At 40.5% G+C, this 23012-nt stretch overlaps 1 protein-coding gene across 1 annotated transcript in view; it reads right to left on the minus strand.

Moving 5' to 3' along the window:
• BVES (blood vessel epicardial substance) overlaps positions 1-12490 on the minus strand; it is a 38284-nt gene extending 25794 nt beyond the window's left edge. The window contains exons 1-6 of the mRNA XM_023650863.2: positions 12248-12490; positions 11644-11816; positions 8370-8606; positions 5283-5407; positions 2494-2681; positions 1383-1491 (exon numbers count right to left, since the gene is read on the minus strand). Of these exons, the coding sequence (XP_023506631.1) occupies positions 1383-1491; positions 2494-2681; positions 5283-5407; positions 8370-8595 (648 nt within the window). The 5' untranslated portion in view covers positions 8596-8606; positions 11644-11816; positions 12248-12490. The remainder of the gene's footprint in view (positions 1-1382; positions 1492-2493; positions 2682-5282; positions 5408-8369; positions 8607-11643; positions 11817-12247) is intronic.
• Between the last annotated feature and the right edge of the window lie 10522 nt (positions 12491-23012).

Raw genomic sequence — 23012 nt, forward strand, 5'->3', positions numbered from 1 at the left:
AGTTCCCGTCCTCTCCCCAGATTCCAGTCTCTTCAGGATTATATGAGACTGAGCTATTGTGTAAAACCACCTGCTACTGAACACAAATGGATACAAGAGAGGAAAGCTGGACTGTGGAAAAAGAAATTGTAAGGAAGTCACAGGAAAGAAGTGGCCCTATCTGAGTCTGTAGATGGTGGTGATTAAAGATACAATAAGAACATAAATCTCAGTGCACAGCCAACCTTCACAAACACACAGTGAGCGTGTAAACTAGAGGAACCAGGAGCCAGGATACAGCATTCGCTCTCTCCTTCTGTATCTTAAGCTCAGTCAGCTTGGGAACAGCACTGTACCCAGTTAGTGAAATTATATGAGACCTTCTAGGAAATACACTTAATTTTAACAAGTTGTGCAGTTAGTAACCCAGGCAGGTTACTCAGGCAGGGCAGGTGGGAGCAGGGCAGGGCTGAAATCATTGTAACTAAACTACACTGTGTCTGTAAATTTTCCCTTTTATCTTCCAAATTGTATAGCATCTCTAAATGAGACTCAAAAATAAGATTTGTCATCAAGAAACACTGACGTTTCTTCCCTCAGGTGACAACATTACCTTCTATTCCATTTCTTACCTACATAGATTTACCCTCTTGTTCATAAGCAACCCCGTTCTCAGGATATTTCCTTCCTGCTGTTTATCGAGAGGCTGAGATGAAAGGAAACGCTCACCCATTTTCTTGGTGACTTTCCTACCAATAAGGAGGGGAATAAAATAGGAGGACTGGATACTTACAAAAAGAATCCCAACAAAGTGCCACATAATGGAGCAAATGTTTTTTAAGATAACAAAAAGAATCACGCGAGTGGTACACATTCTAATTATTTTAACTATGAAAACCTTCATTCTTTGCCCTTAAACATATTCATTAAACATAAAAGAGTAAAATGATTAGATTTTTTCATAGGGATTAACAAAAGAAGTTCTGTAGGGCAAAGCCAGTTTTCTGCTTTTCCCCAGTAAAAGTAACCAATGACAAGTCTTAGGAACACTGACTATCCACAACTGACATTTTCCTTTTTTCTCATAATAAAGGCGTTAGATGTTTTCAATAGAAAAATTGTAGAAATTCAAATAAGCAAAAATGAAGAAAACAAAAAAGGAATCAAACTCACAAACCAGCAATGTGTTAATACTATGTCCAAATTTGGGTACCTCTTTCTAGACCTCTCTTGTGCACATATATGCACTATTTTAAGTTTTACAAAAATGGGATCATGCTATACATACCATACGGTAATCTCTTTTTTCAACAAATCATGGCCACTTTTCTATTAATATCCTTTGGATTTTGAATGAGACATAAACTAGTTTCAATCTTCTTAAAAATCATGCCAAAACATACCTGGAATTTTTCACCTTTGTGCATCTGAGTTGATCTAAATTCAGGAGAATCTATAAAGGCACAGGGGTAAATGTTATGCAGAAAATGTCCTCGATAGGAGACCTTCATTCTGATAACAGAAATTAATGTTAATAAACACATGATGTTTCACCAATAACATGACAATCCTTAAAATTTCCATAATCTTATGGCTTTGCATTTTATATTCAAGTTTGAAAGACTCCACAGATGACTGGCAAAATTAAAAGCACTTCCTGAAGCATAAGTGTTTATTTCAAAATAAATTTCACCAATAACAAGAAAAACAAAAAGACAGCATCCTGCATCGCATCAGATGTGTGCCCTCCATTGGTTATCATTGCTCTTATAGCTGGAGTGACCATATAATTTATTACTCAAACTCACACACTTTTTTTTTGGTGAGGAAGATTGGCCCTGAGCTAGCACCTGTTGTCAATCCTCCTCTTTTCGCTTGGGGAAGATTGGCCCTGAGCTAACATCTGTGCCCATCTTCCTCTATTTTGTATGTGGGATGCTGCCACAGCATGGCTTGATGAGTGAGTGGTTTAGGTCCATGCCCAGGATCTGATCCCACAAATCCCAGGCTGCTGAAGTGGAGAGTGCCAAACTCAACTACTTACACTACTGGGCCACACCCTCAAACTCAGACACTTTTGAGAGAGAAAGGGGTGGTATGAATAATTATGCCAGAACAATATACACTGGCTCTGTCTCCAGAAGACTGATGTTGCTGGAAGTTGTATTTTTGTGAAATTCAAAAAATAAACCACCTCTGAAATATGCATAAGCTTCTTGAATTTTAATGCCTAATTTAAACCTACTTCAGCGTTGACTCATAAATTTTAAATAAAAGGTTAAAAATATTAATTGAAAATCCTGACATCAACAAGATTCAGGGCAGCAAATTCTATGTAACATTAACATGTTGCTCTATTCTAAAATGCGGTGGTAAAATGAAATTTCACCAGTGACAAACTCTGTGACTACTTCCTCCATCAGTTAGCAACATGCCCTTCCATTCATTTCCTACCCAGAGGCCATGATAAGACTCAAGGCAAACTGGGAATTTCAACTTCCATGGACCACTTACTTTCCCTTCAGGAGAATACTCAGACGGTCGTCGACTGAGGTTTTATCCTCTGCAGCATAAGTCTGTCCCTTTTTCAAGGTTTGGATCATGCAGAACTGTCCGGTTAATCTTCTGAACAAATCTGGAGGCACACGGAGCGGTTCAAACAACCGCCGGTAGATACCGCTGAGTTCCTTTTCAATCTTCACCTGAAATGCAGCAATGGCTAGATGCTGCACTAAAGCGGCAACACCACAACACTGGCTTCCGTGGGCTCAACACGGTTTTGAGAACAAACAAATGGAATCTTACACAGAGAGCAAGTAGTGATCTAAGTTTACTTGCTAAAAGGGCACTTTTGTGGTTGGACTGAACTCTGAGAGCATATGGGAAAGATTTGCACTACTGATCACATCTCTTCCTGTGCGCCATTAAGCAACTGTGGAGGTTTTGAATGTTGTCACAACATTCACCTTCCTGATCTTAGCAAAACGCTCTAAATAACACAAGATCCTTTCATTTTTAGAACACTTGCTTCACAGAAAGAAATTATATGAACTTTGAAACATTACAGCAAGAAAATAAACACATAAAACAGGAATCAATGTGGAAAGAAATTCATGAAAACACACTTTCAGCACTTTATCTACATGCAATTATTGTTTAATGCATCAATATAGGAAAACAAACATCCACGACCGCAAACTTTGCTTCTCATTTCTTATTCTGAAGTGAAGTGGAATATAAAAGGGTTTCAGCACAGCAATTTCATCCTAAGCTAAAATAAACTCTGTAGACTGGAGAGCCCCTGGAAAGTAAAGCTGGCTACTGGAGAAGAGAAAAGGAAAATTGTCCCTATTGTCAGACTATCCGAGGCCCAGGTCACAGCCCATCTGTGGGCCCAGCACGAGTCTGGGAAAATGGTACTGCACGTGAGTTAAGACTGGTGCTCAAACGATCATCCATCCCAACGAAATCCATGGCTGCTACACTATGAAGCCCACAAACCCAGATCATGAGAGCTGCTCAGACGTGACTGAAGCATCTGCAATGCTCTTACTTGTCCTGTTGTTTCATGCTAATGAAGAATCAGCATTTATGTCCTTCAAAAAAGTAGGCTGATAGTCCAAGAAGAAAGAAAAGCACAGATGCTAAGTGATTTACGTACGCAGTGTGATCATCACATCAGCAACTTCTGAACCTTATATCCAGAACCTGGGGTTCCAGCAAGTTCTGATATTCTGAAACTGTAATCCTCACTATTACTTTCATCTACCTCCTCCACTCCAGAGCTCTAGTAATGAGTGTTTAAAATAATTTATTCACAAACATGTCTCATTTCCAGAATGCACGCTAGCCAATGCGGCACAGTTATGAACATACGAACTGAAAAACCTATTGACTCATATTCATAATCTGCTCATCCTACAAGGCTTAGCTCAAGTTCCAATTCATTCACAAAGCCTTCTGAAGTCTTCTCTTTGAAAGCATCCACTCATCAAATGTTTTTTTGAGCACCTATGATGTGTGAATCATGGTTGACAGGAACAGAGAATACGACAGTAAGTGTGGTAGATGATATTACTGTTCTCAGTGATTTGCTGCTCCCACCTCCTGTAATATGATTACACATTCCCTTGTCCCACCCTACTCCCACATTGTCAGACTTGGCCATGTCACTTGCTTTGGCCAATGAAATGTGAGCAGAAGTTTTAAGAGATACTGGGTGTCTCTCTTTTGTTCTCTTGTACATTTCTCTCTGCCACGAGAGTGCATGTCCAAACAGAACTTGCTGCTTCAGCAGAGACTTGAAAAGAAGAAGACACATGGAACAGAATCACAGCTGCCACACAGCTGCCACAGTCCACGTCTAAGGTGGGTGAGGAAAAAACCTGTTGCATCATATGTCACTGAGATTTTCGGGTTGTTTATTACACAGCATAAGCTAGAGAAAATCAAGTAATACAGTAAGCAACCCAGGTTACAGTGTTTGAGGAGGCTACAGTTTAGGAGAACGCCTATTACATATATCATCTGTGCCATTCAAATTGTAATTTCCTATGAATTGTCTTACTTTCTAATAGTTTTCTACACACGTCTGGCCTTGAACATAAGATTAGGACAAGTATTACATCTTTTGCTTTACTGAATATTGGTGTGCTTTGGACAGTCAGAAACTATGTATGGAGCGATGTCTAGGAGCCATGCTGTTTTCCTATTCTATTTACCCCTTTTTGTTCTTAGTATGACTAAGGAAACACAACGAGTTCAATTGGAGTTGAAAAGAAAAACTTAAATACTAGTGTTTTGGTAACAACTCACCAAAAATGGTGACTTCGTTAAATGAATATTTTGGGCGTAAGAAAAAATATATACAGTCATTACATTTAAAAAAATGGCATAAAAAAATAACATGAGCTATTTGTCAATCATTGGTATGTTCATGGAAGTCGCCTATGAATAATTAATTTTATAACTAGGCAAAGCTATTCCCAAGTGACATCTAAATATCAGGAGACAAAAGAAATAATGAAGTTATATGACTAAAAAAAGAGAGAAAATTGTCATGGTCTCTCATGTCCAAATTGCCTTAACGATTTAAAAAGTTTTAAAAACTTGCCTACAGAACAAATTTCATGCTATTCAAATGTTTCACCTTCAGGTGTATATAAACAAAAAGTCTAATCTTCAAAGAAATGATATTAAAAGGAATAAAGATGTTACATGTTTCTTCACAAGTCTGAACAAAGTACCTTAAAAGCTTTTAAGCTTTAAAATCTCTTCCTTATTGATTAATTTTTAGTAATTACCGGTCTTTTCTTGTACAAAAGATATGAAAGATGCAAAACGTTGACACCCAGGAACACAGAGTTCCAGATCATGATATCCAAGGCACATCGGTAGAGAGTGGCCCAGACGATATAAAGGGTACATCCTGTTGAATAACAAAGTTCACACGTGAGATGTCTAGAACAGCTTCAGAAGGTAGCTTAATAAATCTGCTATCCTCTGTACGTAAAATAAGCCAAACACATTCTAGAAATATCGAAGCCAAACAACACACTAAGTTACATTTTGGTTTTTGTCTGATTACGAAAAAAAAACCCATACTTTGTTGCAGAAAATTTGTGAAGTATAGAAAATTATTTTTCTTTTTTGAGGAAGATTAGCCCTGAGCTAACTGCTGCCAATCCTCCTCTTTTTGCTCAGGAAGACTGGCCCTGAGCTAACATCCGTGCCCATCTTCCTCTACTTTATATGTGGGATGCCTGCCACAGCCTGGCTTTTGCCAAGCAGTGCCATGTCCGCACCCGGGATCCGAACCAGCGAACCCCAGGCCGCAGAGAAGCAGAACGTGCAAACTTAACCGCTGTACCACCCGGTCGACCCCTAGAAAATATTTTTTAAAAGGGGAAAAAAATCCATAATTCTACTACATACTTAAGACCAGTGCTGATACTTGCAGTTTTTATGCATTTTCATCTGATGGCAAACCATAGAATATACAATCTAAAAATCTACTCTTTTACTTACTGCAGTGATTTTTTTCATTTCATTAAAATTCTTCATATACGTAGTTTTTAATGACTATAACTGATTAAACCATAATTTATTTAACCATCTCCCTACTGGTAGACAAATGAGATTTTTGGGGTGTAATTTTTGATAAGTAGCCAAAACAGCTTTATAAATACAAATTTATCTATTTTTGAGACTGCTTGCTTAGAGTGCATTACCTGACAGTAAGTCAAGGGAACGAAATTTATAGCTTTTGATGACACTGAAGAATTGTTTTCTAAAAGGTTTGTACAAATTACAAATTTCCAGTTTCTTTTGATCAATTTTCTGATGGGAGAGTCAATATATATTTTTAATTTAAAATAAATTATCAATATGATATATCAGTGACACATACAGACATAAAAGCTAACCTCTCACTTTAAAAAGTTATTTATTTGCAATTTTTTATTTTATCAGAATGATTTGGGGCACCTGAATAATGGCCCAAAATATAAAAATTTAGATGTTCTTTAAATAACATTATCTAGCAATTACTTAAAGGAGACGGGATAACATAATGGAAGGACTGACTGTGAAGCTGGAGGGCCAGCATCATAGTCCTGGTTTAGCCACTTTCTCCTGGTCTTAATCTGGGATGACTCATTTAACTTCTCCAGGCCTCAGTTTCTCTATTTATAAAGTTTTGGACTAGTGATCTCCTTGGTCTGTTCCATCTCCAAAACTCTGTCTTAAAATTCATAATTAGCTTTTGCTTTTTTTTTTTTTGAAAGATTTTATTTTTCCTTTTTCTCCCCAAAGCCCCCCGGTACATAGTTGTGTATTCTTAGTTGTGGGTCCTTCTAGTTGTGGCATGTGGGACGCCGCTTCAGCGTGGTTTGATGAGCAGTGCCATGTCTGCGCCCAGGATTCAAACACTTTTGCTTTTTATAGGGTGTGGTTTTTGTTTTTACTCAACATTTGCTCCTCCTGCTGCAATTTCTAGCTTACTCAGAGGCAACAGCCACAGAAGTCCCACCAGTGACCTTCCGGCTACCCTTCCAGCCTCTTCTTTGACCGTTCCTTGTCATTTTTCATATATTTTGGGCACAATGAGCTACTCTTCACTGTCCCTCAATATGCTGAATTTCCCTCTCCCCTGTGCCCTTTACCTGGCTACCACACATGCTCACAATCAGAGAAACCCTGCTCATCCTCCAAAAGCCAGCTCCAATGTCATCTTCTCAGTGGGATCTTGCTCTGCCTTTCCACAGAGCCCATCCTCTCTATTTCTGCCCGGCACTGGCTGCACACCAGCATCCCAGCATCTGACATGTCATATGTGACTGCCTATCTGATTTTCTCTGGCCCCCAAAAGAGTGTCTTTCTCAAGGATGGAGACTGCCTTCTTCAACCTTTGTCTGACACATTACAGGTGCTTAAAAATGCACCTGAATAAATGAATCATCAGGAAAATAATTACATAGAGAGTAATTTATCAAGAATCACTGTCTAAAATAATTCAATTATTTTAGTATTTTGACATGAATTAATTTAACCCGCTTCATCAGGGTTACTGGGGCCTCCAAAAATGTTTAACTTGAGGGGCCAGCCCAGTGGCGCAGTGATGAAGTTTGCATGTTCCGCTTCCGTGGCCCAGGGTTCGCCGGTTAGGATACTGCTTGTCAAGCCATGCTGTGGCAGGCATGCCACATATAAAACAGAGGAAGATGGGCACAGATGTTAGCTCAGGGCCAATCTTCCTCAGCAAAAAGAGGAGGATTGGCAGCAGATGTTAGCTCAGCGCTAATCTTCCTCAAAAAAAAAAGTTTAACTTGAACTATTGTGTGTGGGTAATTGCTTTTGTTTCCAATGTTGTTTTACTGGCCACAGCAAGTAAACATCTATTCAAATAATCAGTTAAGACTATATAGTTCTTACTATGTCCCAGTACTATTATAAGTCAAATATATATGTGACACACACTCATTTAATTCTCAAGTCAATCCCAGGAGGTGCTACTATTTTTCCCCTCATTTGACACATGGGGAAACTGAGGCATAGAGAAGTTACATCCCTTGCCACAGTTACACCGTTAGCAAGTGTTGGAACCTGGATTCGAATCACACAATCTGGTTCCAGAGTCCACATTCTTGCACAAGAATGGCTTTTCTGATATCTGGAAAATCTAAGCAACATAGGAAAACACACTTAGTTTTATCTAAAGTAAGTAAAGGAGGATGCGGCATGTGGAGGCCTATGCTCTAAGATACTTGATATATTGCTAATTCTCGCATGAAGACTTATATTTTTGGTATGCTACAGACCTGAAGCCCCCCGGACAAAACGCAGCTGATGCCAGTAACAGAAGCTTCATAACATCTCAGTTAGAATCTTACCGATAGCAAACATCGCCCTAAGAAGTATCATATGAAGGTGAAGAGCAGTTGGAATAATCAAACCAATGGCAAAAAAAACATTTGCTACATGAAAAACTAGATGATGTATCTCTCTCCAGTTTTCACAAGTGGTCCCATTGGAAGGCACAGGTGTGATACTTTCTAACTCATGTGTAAAACCTACTGCTGTTGATTCAGTCAATGGGCTGGACTCGGTATAATTCATCTTGAAAGCTCCTGTAAAAACAAATAAACAAAAAGACAGTCATACAAATGGTAGCTGTACCTTATTACTCCTATAGGTAGTCTATCCAAATTATTTCTGGGAACTAAATATTGGTAAATAGACTTTTCTGGTGCTTATGAATTAGACAGATCTGTGTTCAAATCTAGTTCTGTCACATATTAAATGTATCCATTTACTTATCTTTGATGATAATAATACCTCTTCTGGCTTTATGATTAAATGACACAAAATATATAAAATACTTAGCATTACAGTGCACAGCTATTCCCTGACATATATATGTATCTGTATCTGTTTATATCTCTTTATATCTATATATTGGTATATAAACATACATGGTGGGAGAGAGAGAAATGAGGGAACTAACTAGTCTAAAAAACAATCACCAATGTTCATAAACCTCAGCAATAACAAAGTTGTTTAGTACGGCTTCCATTATATTCCCACTAGTGACACTGAATCCAAACACACGAAAAATAACGGGAAAAACTGATTTTTTGAATACTCTCAAAAAATTAACACCCTAATGTTTACTATTTGAAGGCTTAGGATATTTGGGAGGCTCTAATTTTGTACTGTCCTTAAATCATTACATCATACATATATTCATTCTACACTATATATGCACATAATAAACACATTATCATCATCATTTATATATACACGAAAGATACATTTACTCCTTCTTTTACTGTGTAATTCAAATCTCTATTTTCTTTCCCACAAAAATTCTAGTTGGCAGCATCTCACAAGTTGAAAAGTAGTAAACTTGCAGATTTCCTACACGTAGGAGGGGTCATGAATATACATTTGAATATTTAATATTAAAATCTGGAGCAAATACATTTCAAAGAATATACATTTTCCACATATTTACATAAACCTTAACACAAAACAGCACTATTTCCAGACCATATTACCTGCCCTTGGTCTCTGGTGCTTAAAAAACTCTTTCTATTATTAGTTATACAAATTGGGCCCTGACAAAAACTATGTAGATTTACAGGATACGTGAACTGGTCTGTTTCAGGGAAAGCATTCCAAATGGGGACCCAAAATACCTTCAAATTTGGTTTAGAAATATGAATTTCTTTCCAAATAAGGTCATACAATAAACTGTACTTTTCTATTTTTTTCATCATACTAAAATAAAGGTTTTAGGGGGCAGAATAATTGGTACAGGTTTGAAAGGATGTTAACAAATAAATGTGACAGAATTCCAAATCTCTTAAAATGATAAAAAATACACACAAATTTACAACTGTGAATGAAATCAAGTCAATTAAAGGTCTCTTCCCATCCTTCTGAAATAGCTCATAAATATGAGAAATAGTTGCCTTAGATATTGATTTGCTGCAAAAAGGAAAGAACTCATAAAAAGTCAACTACTTTCCAAACGTCTGAATCAATAAAACATAAGCCTATTGGGATGGGGGGACATCATTATTTTAATAACTCCATTTATGAAAAATTTGCTTTCAAGGACCAAAATCAGAATTGAGTTCATAATCTCTGCAGGAGGGAGAATGATATTCAACGTCCTCTATCACTCATATGCTAATGTCAACGTCAGCTTATGTATTCGCATTACATAAGCCAATAATACCTAACATTTCTACGGCTCTTTAGAATGAGCTTTCACTCTCATTGTCCTATTTGCTCTTCTGAACTACCCTATGTTCTCTCTGAGGCAGGGATAATGTCATATTCATCTTTGTATATCCAAGGCCTAACCTCTGTAAAGAATGCCAGGGGCAGAGGTGGAAGCTATACGGAAGGGACACAAAGGCAATGATCACTTTCAGAAATCACTTTTTCAGTCTCCCCAAACCCCAAAGTAAAGACAGGAGAGGGCCTCGCCTTCCTGAGGTTGAGCGAGCCAGGGTCTACACCACAAGCCCCAGGAGCCACATGAGCCAGGGAGAGTCCCTTCTGCTCCTTGGGTCAGCTTCTTCCTGGGAACAGGGACAGCTGGACCAGATGGTCTTTGAAACTCCCTCAAGTTTTAATAGCCTGTGGCTCTAAGACACATCTATATAGTAGGTTAATTAATACATATTTCTCCCCACACCCACCCGATTACATCTGTATTGCCAACGAATCCACTGTAGTTCAATTTCAGGCTCTTAGAAGTTCTTCAAGTGGCACTAAAAATACCAATTTCTGGTCAAGAGAAATGCTAGGAAAACTATGAGCTACTGACCCCAGAACCAGGGAAATAGTAATATGAATTTTCAAAGGGGAGGATACTCCTACAACATATTTTGATGCACCACACCTTATTAAAGAAAGAATATAGTCTATATATTTAATTTTCTGTATGCATTATGTATTGTATAATAATTAACATTATATATTCATTATATATAATTTATTAATTTGTATGTATATCTGTATTATTTATCTATATGTCTATTTTGAAATAGTCAGTTGCCTATTGTCAATAAATATCGGTCAGATCTTGTCTGTTTCAGCTTCCTTTGATCATTGCTTAATGGATTTATGTGGCTTACACTGAACTAATGCTTATATACAGAACGAATGGGTCTAATGAGGAAGGTTAGACTGGTAAATTGGTAAACGTTCAGATTAATTTTGACTAAATCAAGAGAAATTTTCTTTCTCCTATTAGTTTCTCGGAGTCTAATTCCTGAAATCACCAGTTCTGGTAAGGTCCTGTTTATCTATTGCTTTTCAAATTGGTATATGCAGGGCTAAATGGTGAAACTAACATTAACCCTTCACCAAACTACAAAAATGAAAAAGACAGCAATGAGCAAAAGTCGCGCTAGTAGACTTACTCAATTCATTCCGTAATTCTAACGGAACCTTTGCACATCTTCGGAACGGCAAGGGGCATTACGTTGCTAAGAGTCTTTTCGCACTTATTCTTGCTTCAAAGCAAGCAGCTTCTGGGACTCGTCTGGCCAACAACCCGTTTCCCAAAGCCTCGGAAACGAGGGTGCGGGTGGGTGGCAAGGATCACGGGTTCCCCAGCCATCTGCGCTCCCCAGGGGCCCCACTCACCTCGCTCCTTCAAGAAGGAACGTCAGCGTCAACTGTTCTCCTTGACCCGGAGCTCTCGGTTCACGAGGGTGTGCGGTGAGCGCCGTGCCCCACCTCGAACAGCCAGCGCCGGGAAGGGCTGGGCGACACGATGCGCCCGGCTGCGCGCTGCCTCCGCCTAGGACCCGGCGGTCCTACAGGAAGGAGGGGGAGTCGTTGTGGGTTCTGGGACCGGGAGCCCCCGGAGCGAAGCAAGGAGGGGAGAGGCCGAGCTCACCAAGGGCTGGCCCGCGGCACAGCGCGGGAACGGGCACCCGATGGGGCCCGAGCGCCCGGGGACGCTGGCGCTGCCAGACCCGAATCGCGGCAGCTGACGCCTGAGGGTCTGTGGCCGCGGCGCTCAGACCAGGGTGAAGAGCGGCAGACAAGGACAGGGAGCCCCGCGAGGGCGGCTCCCCGCGGCCGAGGCACGGGGAACGGGCGGCCGCCGCCGGGGCCGACAAAGTTGCTCCCAGCGGAGCAGGGATCCAACTTTCGCTTCTCGATTTAGCCCCGGAAGCTCGAGGCTGCAAATAGCCGGGCGCGCGGGGGGGAGCCGGCGGCAGCTGCGCCCCCAGCTCCTTACCTGGCCTGTCCCTGGCCCCGAGCCTGGGCGGCGCCGGCTGAAGTTTGGGGCGACAGCAGCGGGGCGCGGGGCACACGGCGACTCGACGGGCGCCCGACGCGAACGCCGCAGCCGATGGGCGGGTCGGGAGGCTCCTCCGCCCGTGCAGGGTCCCCGCGCCGGCAGCGGCTTGGACTAAAATAGTCATCGCGGCGGCGGCGGCCGGGGTTGGGGCCGCACCGCGCACGCGCCCGCCGCCCCGGCGCCCCCCGGCGGGCGGAGCCCCGGGCCTCGGCCAGGACTCCCCGTGGGCTCCTGCAACTCCAGCGCCGCGTCTGCACAGCCGGGATCAGTTTGAAACACCCGCTTCTTGCTGTCCTCGTTTCCTCTCTACTTCTCGATTCTGTCCTTGTTTGGGCATGAGTAGAGGGGCGGGCAACATCTTGCGACCAGCGACGTTGGTTGATCATCCCCTGGGAGGGTAACTCGAGCAGTAGGGTGCCCGCAGGGAGAGAAATCAGGATAAGAAATGAGAACTAGAATCTTCATTCCCCCTCAGAGTCGAGCGATCCACTCGTATAACTCCTTCCTGGGACAGTTGCCCGCATCTGAGCACAAGGAGGAAGGGCCGGGAAAGCGCGCAACTCGCATCTGAGACTGGCGGCAGAGGCCGGCGGCGGAGGCTGGCGGTTTGGTCCACACGGGCCCAGGACACCGCCCTCGGGGACCCGGCGAGGGGCCGGAGCAAGCCAGCCCTGCTGCTGCCAGGGCCACGCGCTAGAGACTTTGACAGGAGCCACTGTTTTGTTTTCCAAGAAGGAGGGTACTTATCCGAACTTTGCATTCCCTTGGCGGTGCAGGGCACTCCATTGTAGGCGAAGCTCCACCCGAATTTGCCACGTGAATTTGGTTGATTTGGGACCGTAACTGGAAAACAAGATATGAAAGTATGCTCCAATCAACCTTTACTGTTTATAGAGGACAACTATTTTGGGTAAGAAATGCAGGGCAAATTAAGGAAGAATTGGCAGGGGAGGAGGGGTTGGAGGACAAAAGAGGGAGGTTAGATGAGCATTCAGTTTCTACCCCAAGTGTCCCATTGTGGGATAGAATTTATGCCAATTATTAGGGTATGAGGTCGTTCATGCGTGCCGGGCATCATCTAAATATAAAAAAGACCGTAGGTACGTTATAAAGTAGAAGCTGGAGGTGCATGCACATTCGCCAAGTCTCTGCGGTGGGCAGGCAGTGCGGTATATCGTCCAAGAACACGGGCCTTAGCGCCGGACAGACTGGGTTTGAATCCTGCCTCTGCTACCAGCTAGCTGTGTGACCTTGAGAAGTTACTTACCTTTTCTGTGCCTCGGTTTCCTCTTTTGTACCATGGGGATGATGATGATGATGATGATTGCACTTGTATCTCATAGAATTGTTTTGGGGATTAAATGATTTAATACATATAAAGCCTTGGAATGGTACGTGGTACATAGCAAGTTCTATGTGTGTGAATATATATTATAAAGCTCCTTCTCGAACATGTTTGAAATTTGCTATAACTATACAAGATAGGTTTTCAAGGCTACTTCTTCAGAGTCTGTTTCTTTCTAGATGCTCTGCCAGCCTTTTGGTAGCTAGCACTAAATACATTTTAAGATGTAGCTGTGATAATAAATGGGCACAAAGATTTTGCATGGATATTCTTTGGAGGGTGGCTTATAATAATGAACACTGGACATAACCCAAATTCTAACCATAGGGGACTAAGTAAATTATAGGACATGCAAACCATCTTGTTCTAAGCGCCATCAAAAATAATTTGTAGAAAGATATTAGAGACATCATGATGTCTGCAAATTGTATAGAACAGAGGTGGGCAAACTGTGGCCCAAAGCCCCAGCCCACTGCTGCGGAGCTAAAATGGTTTTTACATTTTTTAATCGTTGAAACAAATCAAAAGAAGAATATTTCATGACGTGAGGATTATATGAAATTCAAATTCAGTGGCCATAAAGTTTAATTGGAACCCAGCCATGCTCATTCCTTTACAGCTGCTTTTGTGCTACAAAGACAGCATTGAGGAGTTGCAATAGAAACCATAGGACCCTGCGAAGCCTAAAATATTTCCTGTCTGGTGCTTTCCTGAAAAAGTTTACTGACCCTACATATAGAATGTACTTTGTGCCAGGCACTGTTATAAATGGTTTAGATATATTAAGCCGTTGAGTCCTCACAATAGACCCTATGAAGAAGTAGTTACTATTCTTATCTGCATTTATAGATGGGAAACTGAGATAACAGAGAGGTCGAGAAGCCTGCTCAGGGTCACACAGCTGTGTGACCGAGGTATGAACCAGGCAGTCTAGTTCCAAAGTTTGCACTCTCATCTACTAGCTACAGTTTCTGCCACTTTCTATGTCTAGCCACACTGCCTCCCATGGTGAGATAGATGTTAAATAGAAAAAGGCAATTTACAAGAGTGTGCCGAATATTACAAATCATCCAGGATGATAAGCACTAAAATGCTTATATTTGTTAACTCCAAGTGTTGATTTTTCTTTTTTTTCCTCCTTTCTTCCCTCCCTTCCTCCCTTCTTCCCTTCCTCTGCCCCTCTTCTTCTTCCAGCTCCTCCTGCCCCTCCTCCTGCTGCTGCTTCTGCAAAATTTTCTACAATGATTGTATGTTACTTTTATAAGAATTTACAAACATATTTACTGAAATAGGACAGCCCGCCTTCTGGCTTTTGCAGACTGGAAGGCCAGCTTCCAGAGGCAGGGTTAGGGAGTCAGCCGTTCCAGGACACACTCACTCCTTACCTAGCAGGATGAGATGCCCATAAGGTGTTTAGATCACGTAAAGATGGCGTACTCTTATGAAAAGAGTATCGAATGCAATATCACAGGACTTGAGTCATGGCCTTTGATAGAGTTTTCTCTGAGTCTGTGTTCCATAGAAAGAGGAGACTGAACTAAATCTAAAGCCTTGATTATAACCCATCTGAGGACTAAAAGGTAATTTTATATTTAAACTTCTTATCACTGATATGTGAATACCAGCTCTATAAAATTGAAAATAAGAATTTTAGGCACAAAAACTCAGATTTTGGAATGCCTTATGCTCCCTAGCCTCCTCCTGCTGGTCGTGGAAAGATCAGATTGAAAGATTCTGAGCACTGTTTGAAAACTAGCAGGATGCAAGGAGGCAACTTGCATGGAAGTATAGAAAGAAAAGGATATGAGGCATAAATAGCAAAATATAGGGTAGCCTGTCTCCTCTGTGAAAACTCTGGCTAGTACAGCTTAGATTGACATAAACAGTTATTTCTGCCTTTATTTCTCTGTGGGTATCCTAGTCTGCTTTTACTATTTGGACAAAACCTTGTTGAGATTTCAAAATTCAGATAGAGTCAGTTTTGTGAAAATAAGCCCTGAGAGAGTCACTAGTTTTAAAAGTACATTTATAATGTTAAGTAGCATTCGCTTCCTTCTCTATGTCTGCCCATGGTTTACATCCGTGTAGATGATGTACTTTCTTTCTACTGTTAATCTTAATTGCATGGAGACCATAGCATCTTCTGATATGGTCTCATAGCAGACAGTTCTCATCAAACATGGGTTATTAAACAGTGATTTAATTAGATTCTTTCTGTGTCCAAGTTCCTCTTGTTAAATGTTACATTAACTTTTTCATTGACCAGTTTGACAACCAACCTCATTGACTGTTTTTAAATTTCTTTTCATTTTTTAAAGAAAATTAATAGACTGTTTTGTTAGAGCAGTTTTAGGTTTATGAATGGTTAAGCAGATAGTATAGAAAGTTCCTATGTGCCCCCTTTCTCCCCTACTCAGTTTCCCTTATTATTAACACTTTGTATTGGTGTGAAACGTTTGTCACAATTGGAGAACAAATATTGATACATTATTATTATTATTAGGAAATAAACAAAGTATTTTTTTTCATTATTAGTATAGCAGTCTTTAAAGTGTGGTCCCTTGTCAGCATTAACTGGGAATTCATTAGAAATGCAAATTCCTCCCGCACCCCTCCGCCTCACCCCCAGCACCTACCTCACTGCCTTAGAGACTCTGGGGGTGGGAGTGGAGCAACTCCCAATGATCTGGATCTTTTTTAAAAATTATTTTATTAGTGTCATATTGGCTTACAACATTGTATAAATTTCAGGTGTACATCACTATATTTTGGTTTCTGTATAGACAGCATCATTTTCACCACCAACAGTCCGGTTTTTATCCATCACCATACATGTGTACCCCTTTACCCCTTTCATCCTCTCCCCACCTGCTTCTCCTCTAGTAACCACTAATCTGTTCTCCTTATCAGTGTGTATGTTTGTTTATCTTCCACATGAGTGAAATCATACGGTATTTGTCTTTCTCTGACTGACTTATTTCACTCAACATAATACCCTCAAGGTCCATCCATGTTCTTAAGTGGCACAATTTTGTCTTTTCTTTATGGTTGAATAGTATTCCATTGTATATATGTACCATGTCTTCTTTATCCATTCATCCGTTGATGGGCACTTGGATTGTTTCCAAGTCTTGGCTATTATGAATAATGCTGTAATGAACATAGGGGTGTATATATCTTTTTGAATTATTGATTTCATGTTTTTTGGATAAATACCCAGTAGTGAAATAGCTGGATCATATGGGTTTTCTATTTTTAATTATTTGAGAAATCTCCATACTGTTTTCTGTAGTGGCTGCACCAGTTTGCATTCCCACCAGCAGTGTATGAGGGTTCCCTTGTCTCTACATCCTCTCCAACACTTGTTATTTCTTTTTTAATTTTTCTTTTCAAAGATTAGCACCTGGGCTAACAACTGTTGCCAATCTTCCTTTTTTTTAAGGATTGGCACCTGGGCTAACAACTGTTGCCAATCTTTTTTTTTTTTCCTGCCTTATCTCCCCAAACCACTCCCCCCCCTCCCCCCCCCCGCCCCGTTCACAGTTGTATATCTTAGTTGCATGTCCTTCTAGTTGTGGGATGTGGAACGACGTCTCAACGTGGCCTGACGAGCGGTACCATGTCTGCGCCCAGGATCCGAACCCTGGGCCGGCGCAGCGGAGCGCGATAACTTAACCAGTCGGCCACGGAGCCGGCCCCATGTTATTTCTTGTCTTATTAATTACAGACATTCTGATGGGTGTGAGGTGCTATCTCATTGTAATTTTGATTTGCATTTCCCTAATAATTAGTGATATTGAACATCTTTTCCTGTGCTTGTTGGCCATCTGTATATCTTCTTTGGAAAAATGTCTGTTTATATCCTCTGCCCATTTTTCATCAGGTTTGTTTGTTTGTTTTTAGTCTACATTTATTTGTTTATTTATTTTTAAGATTTTATTTTATTTTTTATTTTTCCTTCTTCTCCCCAAAGCCCCCCAGTACATAGTTGTGTATTTTAATTGTGGGTCCTTCTAGTTGTGGCAGGTGGGATGCTGCCTCAGCATGGCTTGATGAGCTGTTCTGGGTCTGCACCCAGGATCCAAACCAGTGAAACCCTGGGCCCCTGAAGCGGAGTGTGTGAACTTAACCACTCAGCCATGGGGCTGGCCCCTCAGATTGTTTGGTTTTTGTTGTTGACTTGTATGAGTTCTTTATATATTTTGGAGATTAACCCCTTGTTGGAAATATGATTTGCAAATATTTTTCTCCCAGTTGGTGGGTTGTTATTAACAAAAGTTTACATTAGGGTTCATCTTTGTGTGTACTGTCCTGTGGGTTTTGCCAAATATATAATGTCATGTATTCATCTGTGAATAATAAATATCTATTTGCTCTCTTCTCCTGGTTTCTGACATAGAACTCTGAAAACTCTTATAATTTCCTGGGTGTTAGTGGTGTTTGGAGCATCTTTTCTTCTAATATTAAGTCTTTGACCCCCAATTCTGACAGCGATCCTGAAACCTGCATAATTTCCTGAGTGATAGGAGCATCTTACCCAGAGCTCCTAAATTCCTTGGAATTTCCTGGGTGATAGGAGGGAGGGTTTTTTGTTCTAATGAGATGACTCTGGGTGGGCTCCTGAATAGCTTCTGGATGGGGCCTGGTCACCAAAAAGACCCAGCCATGATTAGAAACTTGGAACTTTCGGCCCCACCACCCTCCATCATCTGGGGAGAGGAGAGAGGCTGGAGACTGTGTTAATAACCGATCATGCCTATGTGATGAAGCCTTCACAAAAATCCCTAAACTGAGGGATTCACAGAGCTTCCAGGTTGGTGAACACATCCACATGGTGCGAGGATGGCATATTCCAACTCCACAGGAACCTACTGGACCTTGCCCTGTGTACCTCTTCATCCAGCTATTCATTTGTATCTTTTATTATATCCTTTATGATAGACCAGGAAATGTAGTTTCCCTGAGTTCTGTGAGTTGTTACAGCAAATTATCAAACCTGAGGGCAAGGTCATAGGAACCCTGATGTATAGCCAAGTTGGACAGAAGTGTGAACCTGGGGGCTCACTGCTTGTGATTGGTGTCTGAAGTGGAGGGCAGTCTTGGGGAACTGAGCGCTTAGCCTGTGGAGTCTGCACTAACTCTGGGTGGTAGTGTCAGAATTGACTTGTAGGATACCCATTGGTGTCTCCCGTTGGAGAATTGGTTGGTATGGGAAAACTCCCAACACATTTGGTGTCTGAAGTGTTGTGAGTAGAGGAAATAGAGTTTTCCTTTAGTAATGTCATGTACCCACCATTAAGTATCAGATAGAATAGTTTCACTGCCCTAAACATCCTCCACCTAGTCATCTCTCTCCTTCCTCCTCTCCTTAATCCCTGGCAACCACTGATTTTTTTTTTTTTTACTATCTCCATAGTTTTGTCTTTTCCAAAATGTCATATAGTTGGCATCATATAGAATATTGACTTTTCAGACTGCCTTCTTTCACCACACAAGGTTCCTCCATGTCTTTTTATGTTTTGATAGCTTTTTTTTTTTTCTGCCCTGAGCTAACATCTGCCGCCAATCCTCCTCTTTTTTCTGAGGAAGATTGGTCCTGAGCTAACATTCATGCCCATCTTCCTCTATTTTATATGTGGTGCGCCTGCCACAGCATGGCTTGACAAGTGGTGCGTACCTCCGCGCTGGGACCCAAACCAGCAAACCCTGGGCCGATGAAGCGAAATGTGAGAACTTAACCGAGGCGCCACTGGGCTGGCCCCATGATAGCTCATTTTTTTAATCACTGAATAATATTCCATATTATGGATGTATGACAGTTTGTTTATCCATTCATCATTTTAAGAACATCTTGGTTTCTTCTAGTTTTTGGCAATTATGAATAAAGCTGCTATAAACATTTGTGTGCAGGTTTTTGTGTGGACGTATTTTCACCTCATTTGGGTGAATACCAAGGAACACGATTGCTAGATTATGTGGGAAGACTATGTCAGCTTTGTAATAAGCTGCCAAACTGTCTTCCAAAGTGGCTGTACCATTTTCCATTTCCACGAGCACTGAATGAGAGTTCTTCTTGCTCTACATTCTTGCTAGCATTTGGTATTGCCAGTTTTTTGGATTTTAGCCATTCTAATAGGTGTGTTCTTTGCTTTTTAAACTGACTCAGTTGGTTAATTTGTTCAGAATAACCCAAGAGGTTATGCACTGAATAGGTGTTTTATCTCTTAGCTAAATGAAAAACAGGAAGCAGTATCTCAAAGCACAGGGGGATAATCTTTCATATTATTGTTGCATCCCAAGGAGCATAGTCGTAAAAATGGTTAAAACAATGTCTAAACATTTCTAATACGAAATTCAGGGGGAGGCTCCCTAAAAATGTTGGATTGCATTTGGTTCACCGAACAATGAGCCAAAGGGTTCAACTCTTAAACGAAACACAATTAAAGTTCAAAAGAGTGACCCAGAACTTTAAGAGGACGGTGAATTATGAAGGCAGTCAAAAGAGTGGGGGTTTGGAATTAGCTTGATTTGAACCATGGTTTTACATCTAATAAGCTGAGTGGATTCAAATAATTTATTAAGCTTTTCTGAGCCTCAATTAGTTGTCTGTAAAACCAGTAAAATAATTCTTAGTTGACAGGATTATTTTGATCTTTAGAGACTGTTTTTAAAAATGCCTGGCATCCAGCTTTTAGTGGCTTAATTGTACATCTCTTCTATTCTCCTTATAGTGCTGTGCACATGGTACACAATCAACAAAATTATTAGAATTTCAATCATCAAAATTCCCTAGTTTGGGGCTGGCTCGGTGGTACAGTGGTTAAGTTTGCATATTCAGCTTCGGCAGCCCAAGGTTTGCAGGTTCGGATCCTGGGTGTGGACCTATGCACTGCTTGTCAAACCATGCTGTGGTAGGTGTCCCACATATAAAGTACAGGAAGATGGGCACGGATGTTAGCTCAGGGCCAGTCTTCCTCAGCAAAAAGAGGAGGATTGGCAGCAGATGTTAACTCAGTGCTAATCTTCCTAAAAAAGAAAAAATTTCCTAGTTTGATGAAACGGTTAAAATATCCTATGAACACGTGAACTAGCTAAGATGTAGTTTCATTTCCTTGTATTTGCCTGTTTTAAATAGATGGAACATAGCATACACAAGACTGATATTTTAAACAAAGTTTGTAAATTGCAAGAGTTTGGCGAATGCAAAAATTTCCAGTGGTTTGGGATTTCCTTGGAGTAGCCATAAATGAGATATTGGCTTCAAAAGCAAACTCATAAAATTTGCAACAAGATAGATTCTAGAAACCAGGGACTTGGCAGAGCTAAGTTACAGTAATTCACCATCTTGGGCTTGGCGGAAATGTGCATACAGTGACTGTAATGTCAAAGAAGCGAGGCCTGATAGTTCCTCTGTCTGTTCCTCCTCACGTAGCTTTCCGTCTAAAACAGAAGAGTTGCATTTGTGAATTATTTGTTTTAAATATTAGCAATAACAAACAAAGGCCATCAGTGAAGCATTTAATAGGGCTTCCTAATCTTTTAGGAAGTTATTTCAAAGAGAAGAAATTTATTATAAGTAAGTAATCATAATGGAATCAGATTTTAAGAATGTGTATATGAAAAGCGGATCAGAGAATTAGCCGTGAATTTACAATCAATTCCCAAAGAAGCCTCAAAGCTGAAGCCCATGGGGCCAGCCCAGTGGCATAGTGGTTAAGTTTGCATGTTCCACTTCAGTGGTCTGGAGTTTGCCAGTTCGGATCCCAGCGTTGACCTATGCACCGCTCATCAAGCCATGCTGTGGCAGGTGTCCCACATATAAAATAGAGGAAGATGGGAACGGATATTAGCTCAGGGTCAATCTTCCTCAGCAAAAAGAGGATTGGTGGTGGATGTTAGCTCAGTGGTAATCTTCCTCACCAAAAAAAAAAAAAAAAAAAAAAAGCTGGAGCCCAGGTTGGATCCTCAAAACAGAACTGGATCCCAGGCCCATGGAGATACCCCCAGAAGAGCAGGTACAAAAGTCTGTCACCAACCACTGTGATGACCTCTCTTGTGTTTTGTTCTTTCCCTTTGGGGAATTTCTAGAAATTCACAGACCCTTGACACCTCTCTGTGAATCCCAAGTTAAGCACCTCTACTTTTAGAGAGGAGAAATGCAACAATCCTGAGGATGACACTTTTAAAGGTACTGTTTTTTTAGTGTGTAAATACCTTCTTTATATGAGATATTTGGTGGTTAGAAAGGAAAAGTTGTTAATGATAGAAAAATAACTTTCAGCAATTCTTAGTAACGTAATTTGATGGTATAGATAAGATTTTGATTGAAAGTGAAGCCATGGAATGACTTTTAATCTATATCTGGTAAAAGCAGATAAAAACACTTTCAATCATAGATTTTTCTACTGAGTAATATCATTCTGTTATGTAATTAATTCTCAAAAAGGGCTGATTTTGGAGGCCAAAATGAGGCCTGATCATAGCCCGCCCGGTAATTGATATCAGCTAGAAACAAAAACCCCAAGCAACACATTATAAAGAGGGAATAATAAAATAACGTTGGGAATAATGACGGTGCCATCCGGTACTAGTTGATGCGCAAAAGCACTCAGAGTTCCCAGGAGAAAAGAATTATTTAAATGCAAATTTTTATTATTATTACTACGTAAATTGTTGTAATAAATTCATGAAAATAAGACACCTCACTAGCTTAATGCATATATAAAACCTAATAAAATATTTATGAGCCCACACCATCAGTTTTATCATTTGGCATAAAAAATGGTAAACAAGATGAAACATTTCTTTAGTCCAAGATCAAACATACTTGATACAATTTAGAACCACACAAAATGATTACGATGATATTTGGTTTGAAAACTACAGAGACCCTCACACATTTTCATAGGAGAAAAAAGATCGTGCTTTGAAAAGATATACATTTTACAGTCATTAGTCTCTTTATATGAGAAGACTGGAATTACCGTGGGCGGTGCATTTTCTGACAGAACGCTATTTTGGTTTACATGCCATAAACAAAACTATCCTTATACAGTTTTACTGCATACCACAACTTAGAGATTTCTTAATACTTTTTACATCAACTACAGCACTTTAAGTTATCTGAAGAGAAGTGTAATAAATATATTATAAGTTCATAAAATGGCCTCTAAAAGCCACAGAGCATTCTAACGTGAGTCAGGAAATCTTGGAGATGATTTCATGACTGTTTATTGAATAAATAAAACTGTTAATACCTAGAAAATTGATGATGAGTAGGAAAAAAATCTAGTAGAAAAATATTACTATTAATAACCGTTATAAGATGCCATATGATGAAATCATTAAAAATGCCTT

Source organism: Equus caballus, chromosome 10, assembly GCF_041296265.1.
Source record: "Equus caballus isolate H_3958 breed thoroughbred chromosome 10, TB-T2T, whole genome shotgun sequence".
Classification (NCBI taxonomy): Eukaryota; Metazoa; Chordata; class Mammalia; order Perissodactyla; family Equidae; genus Equus; species Equus caballus.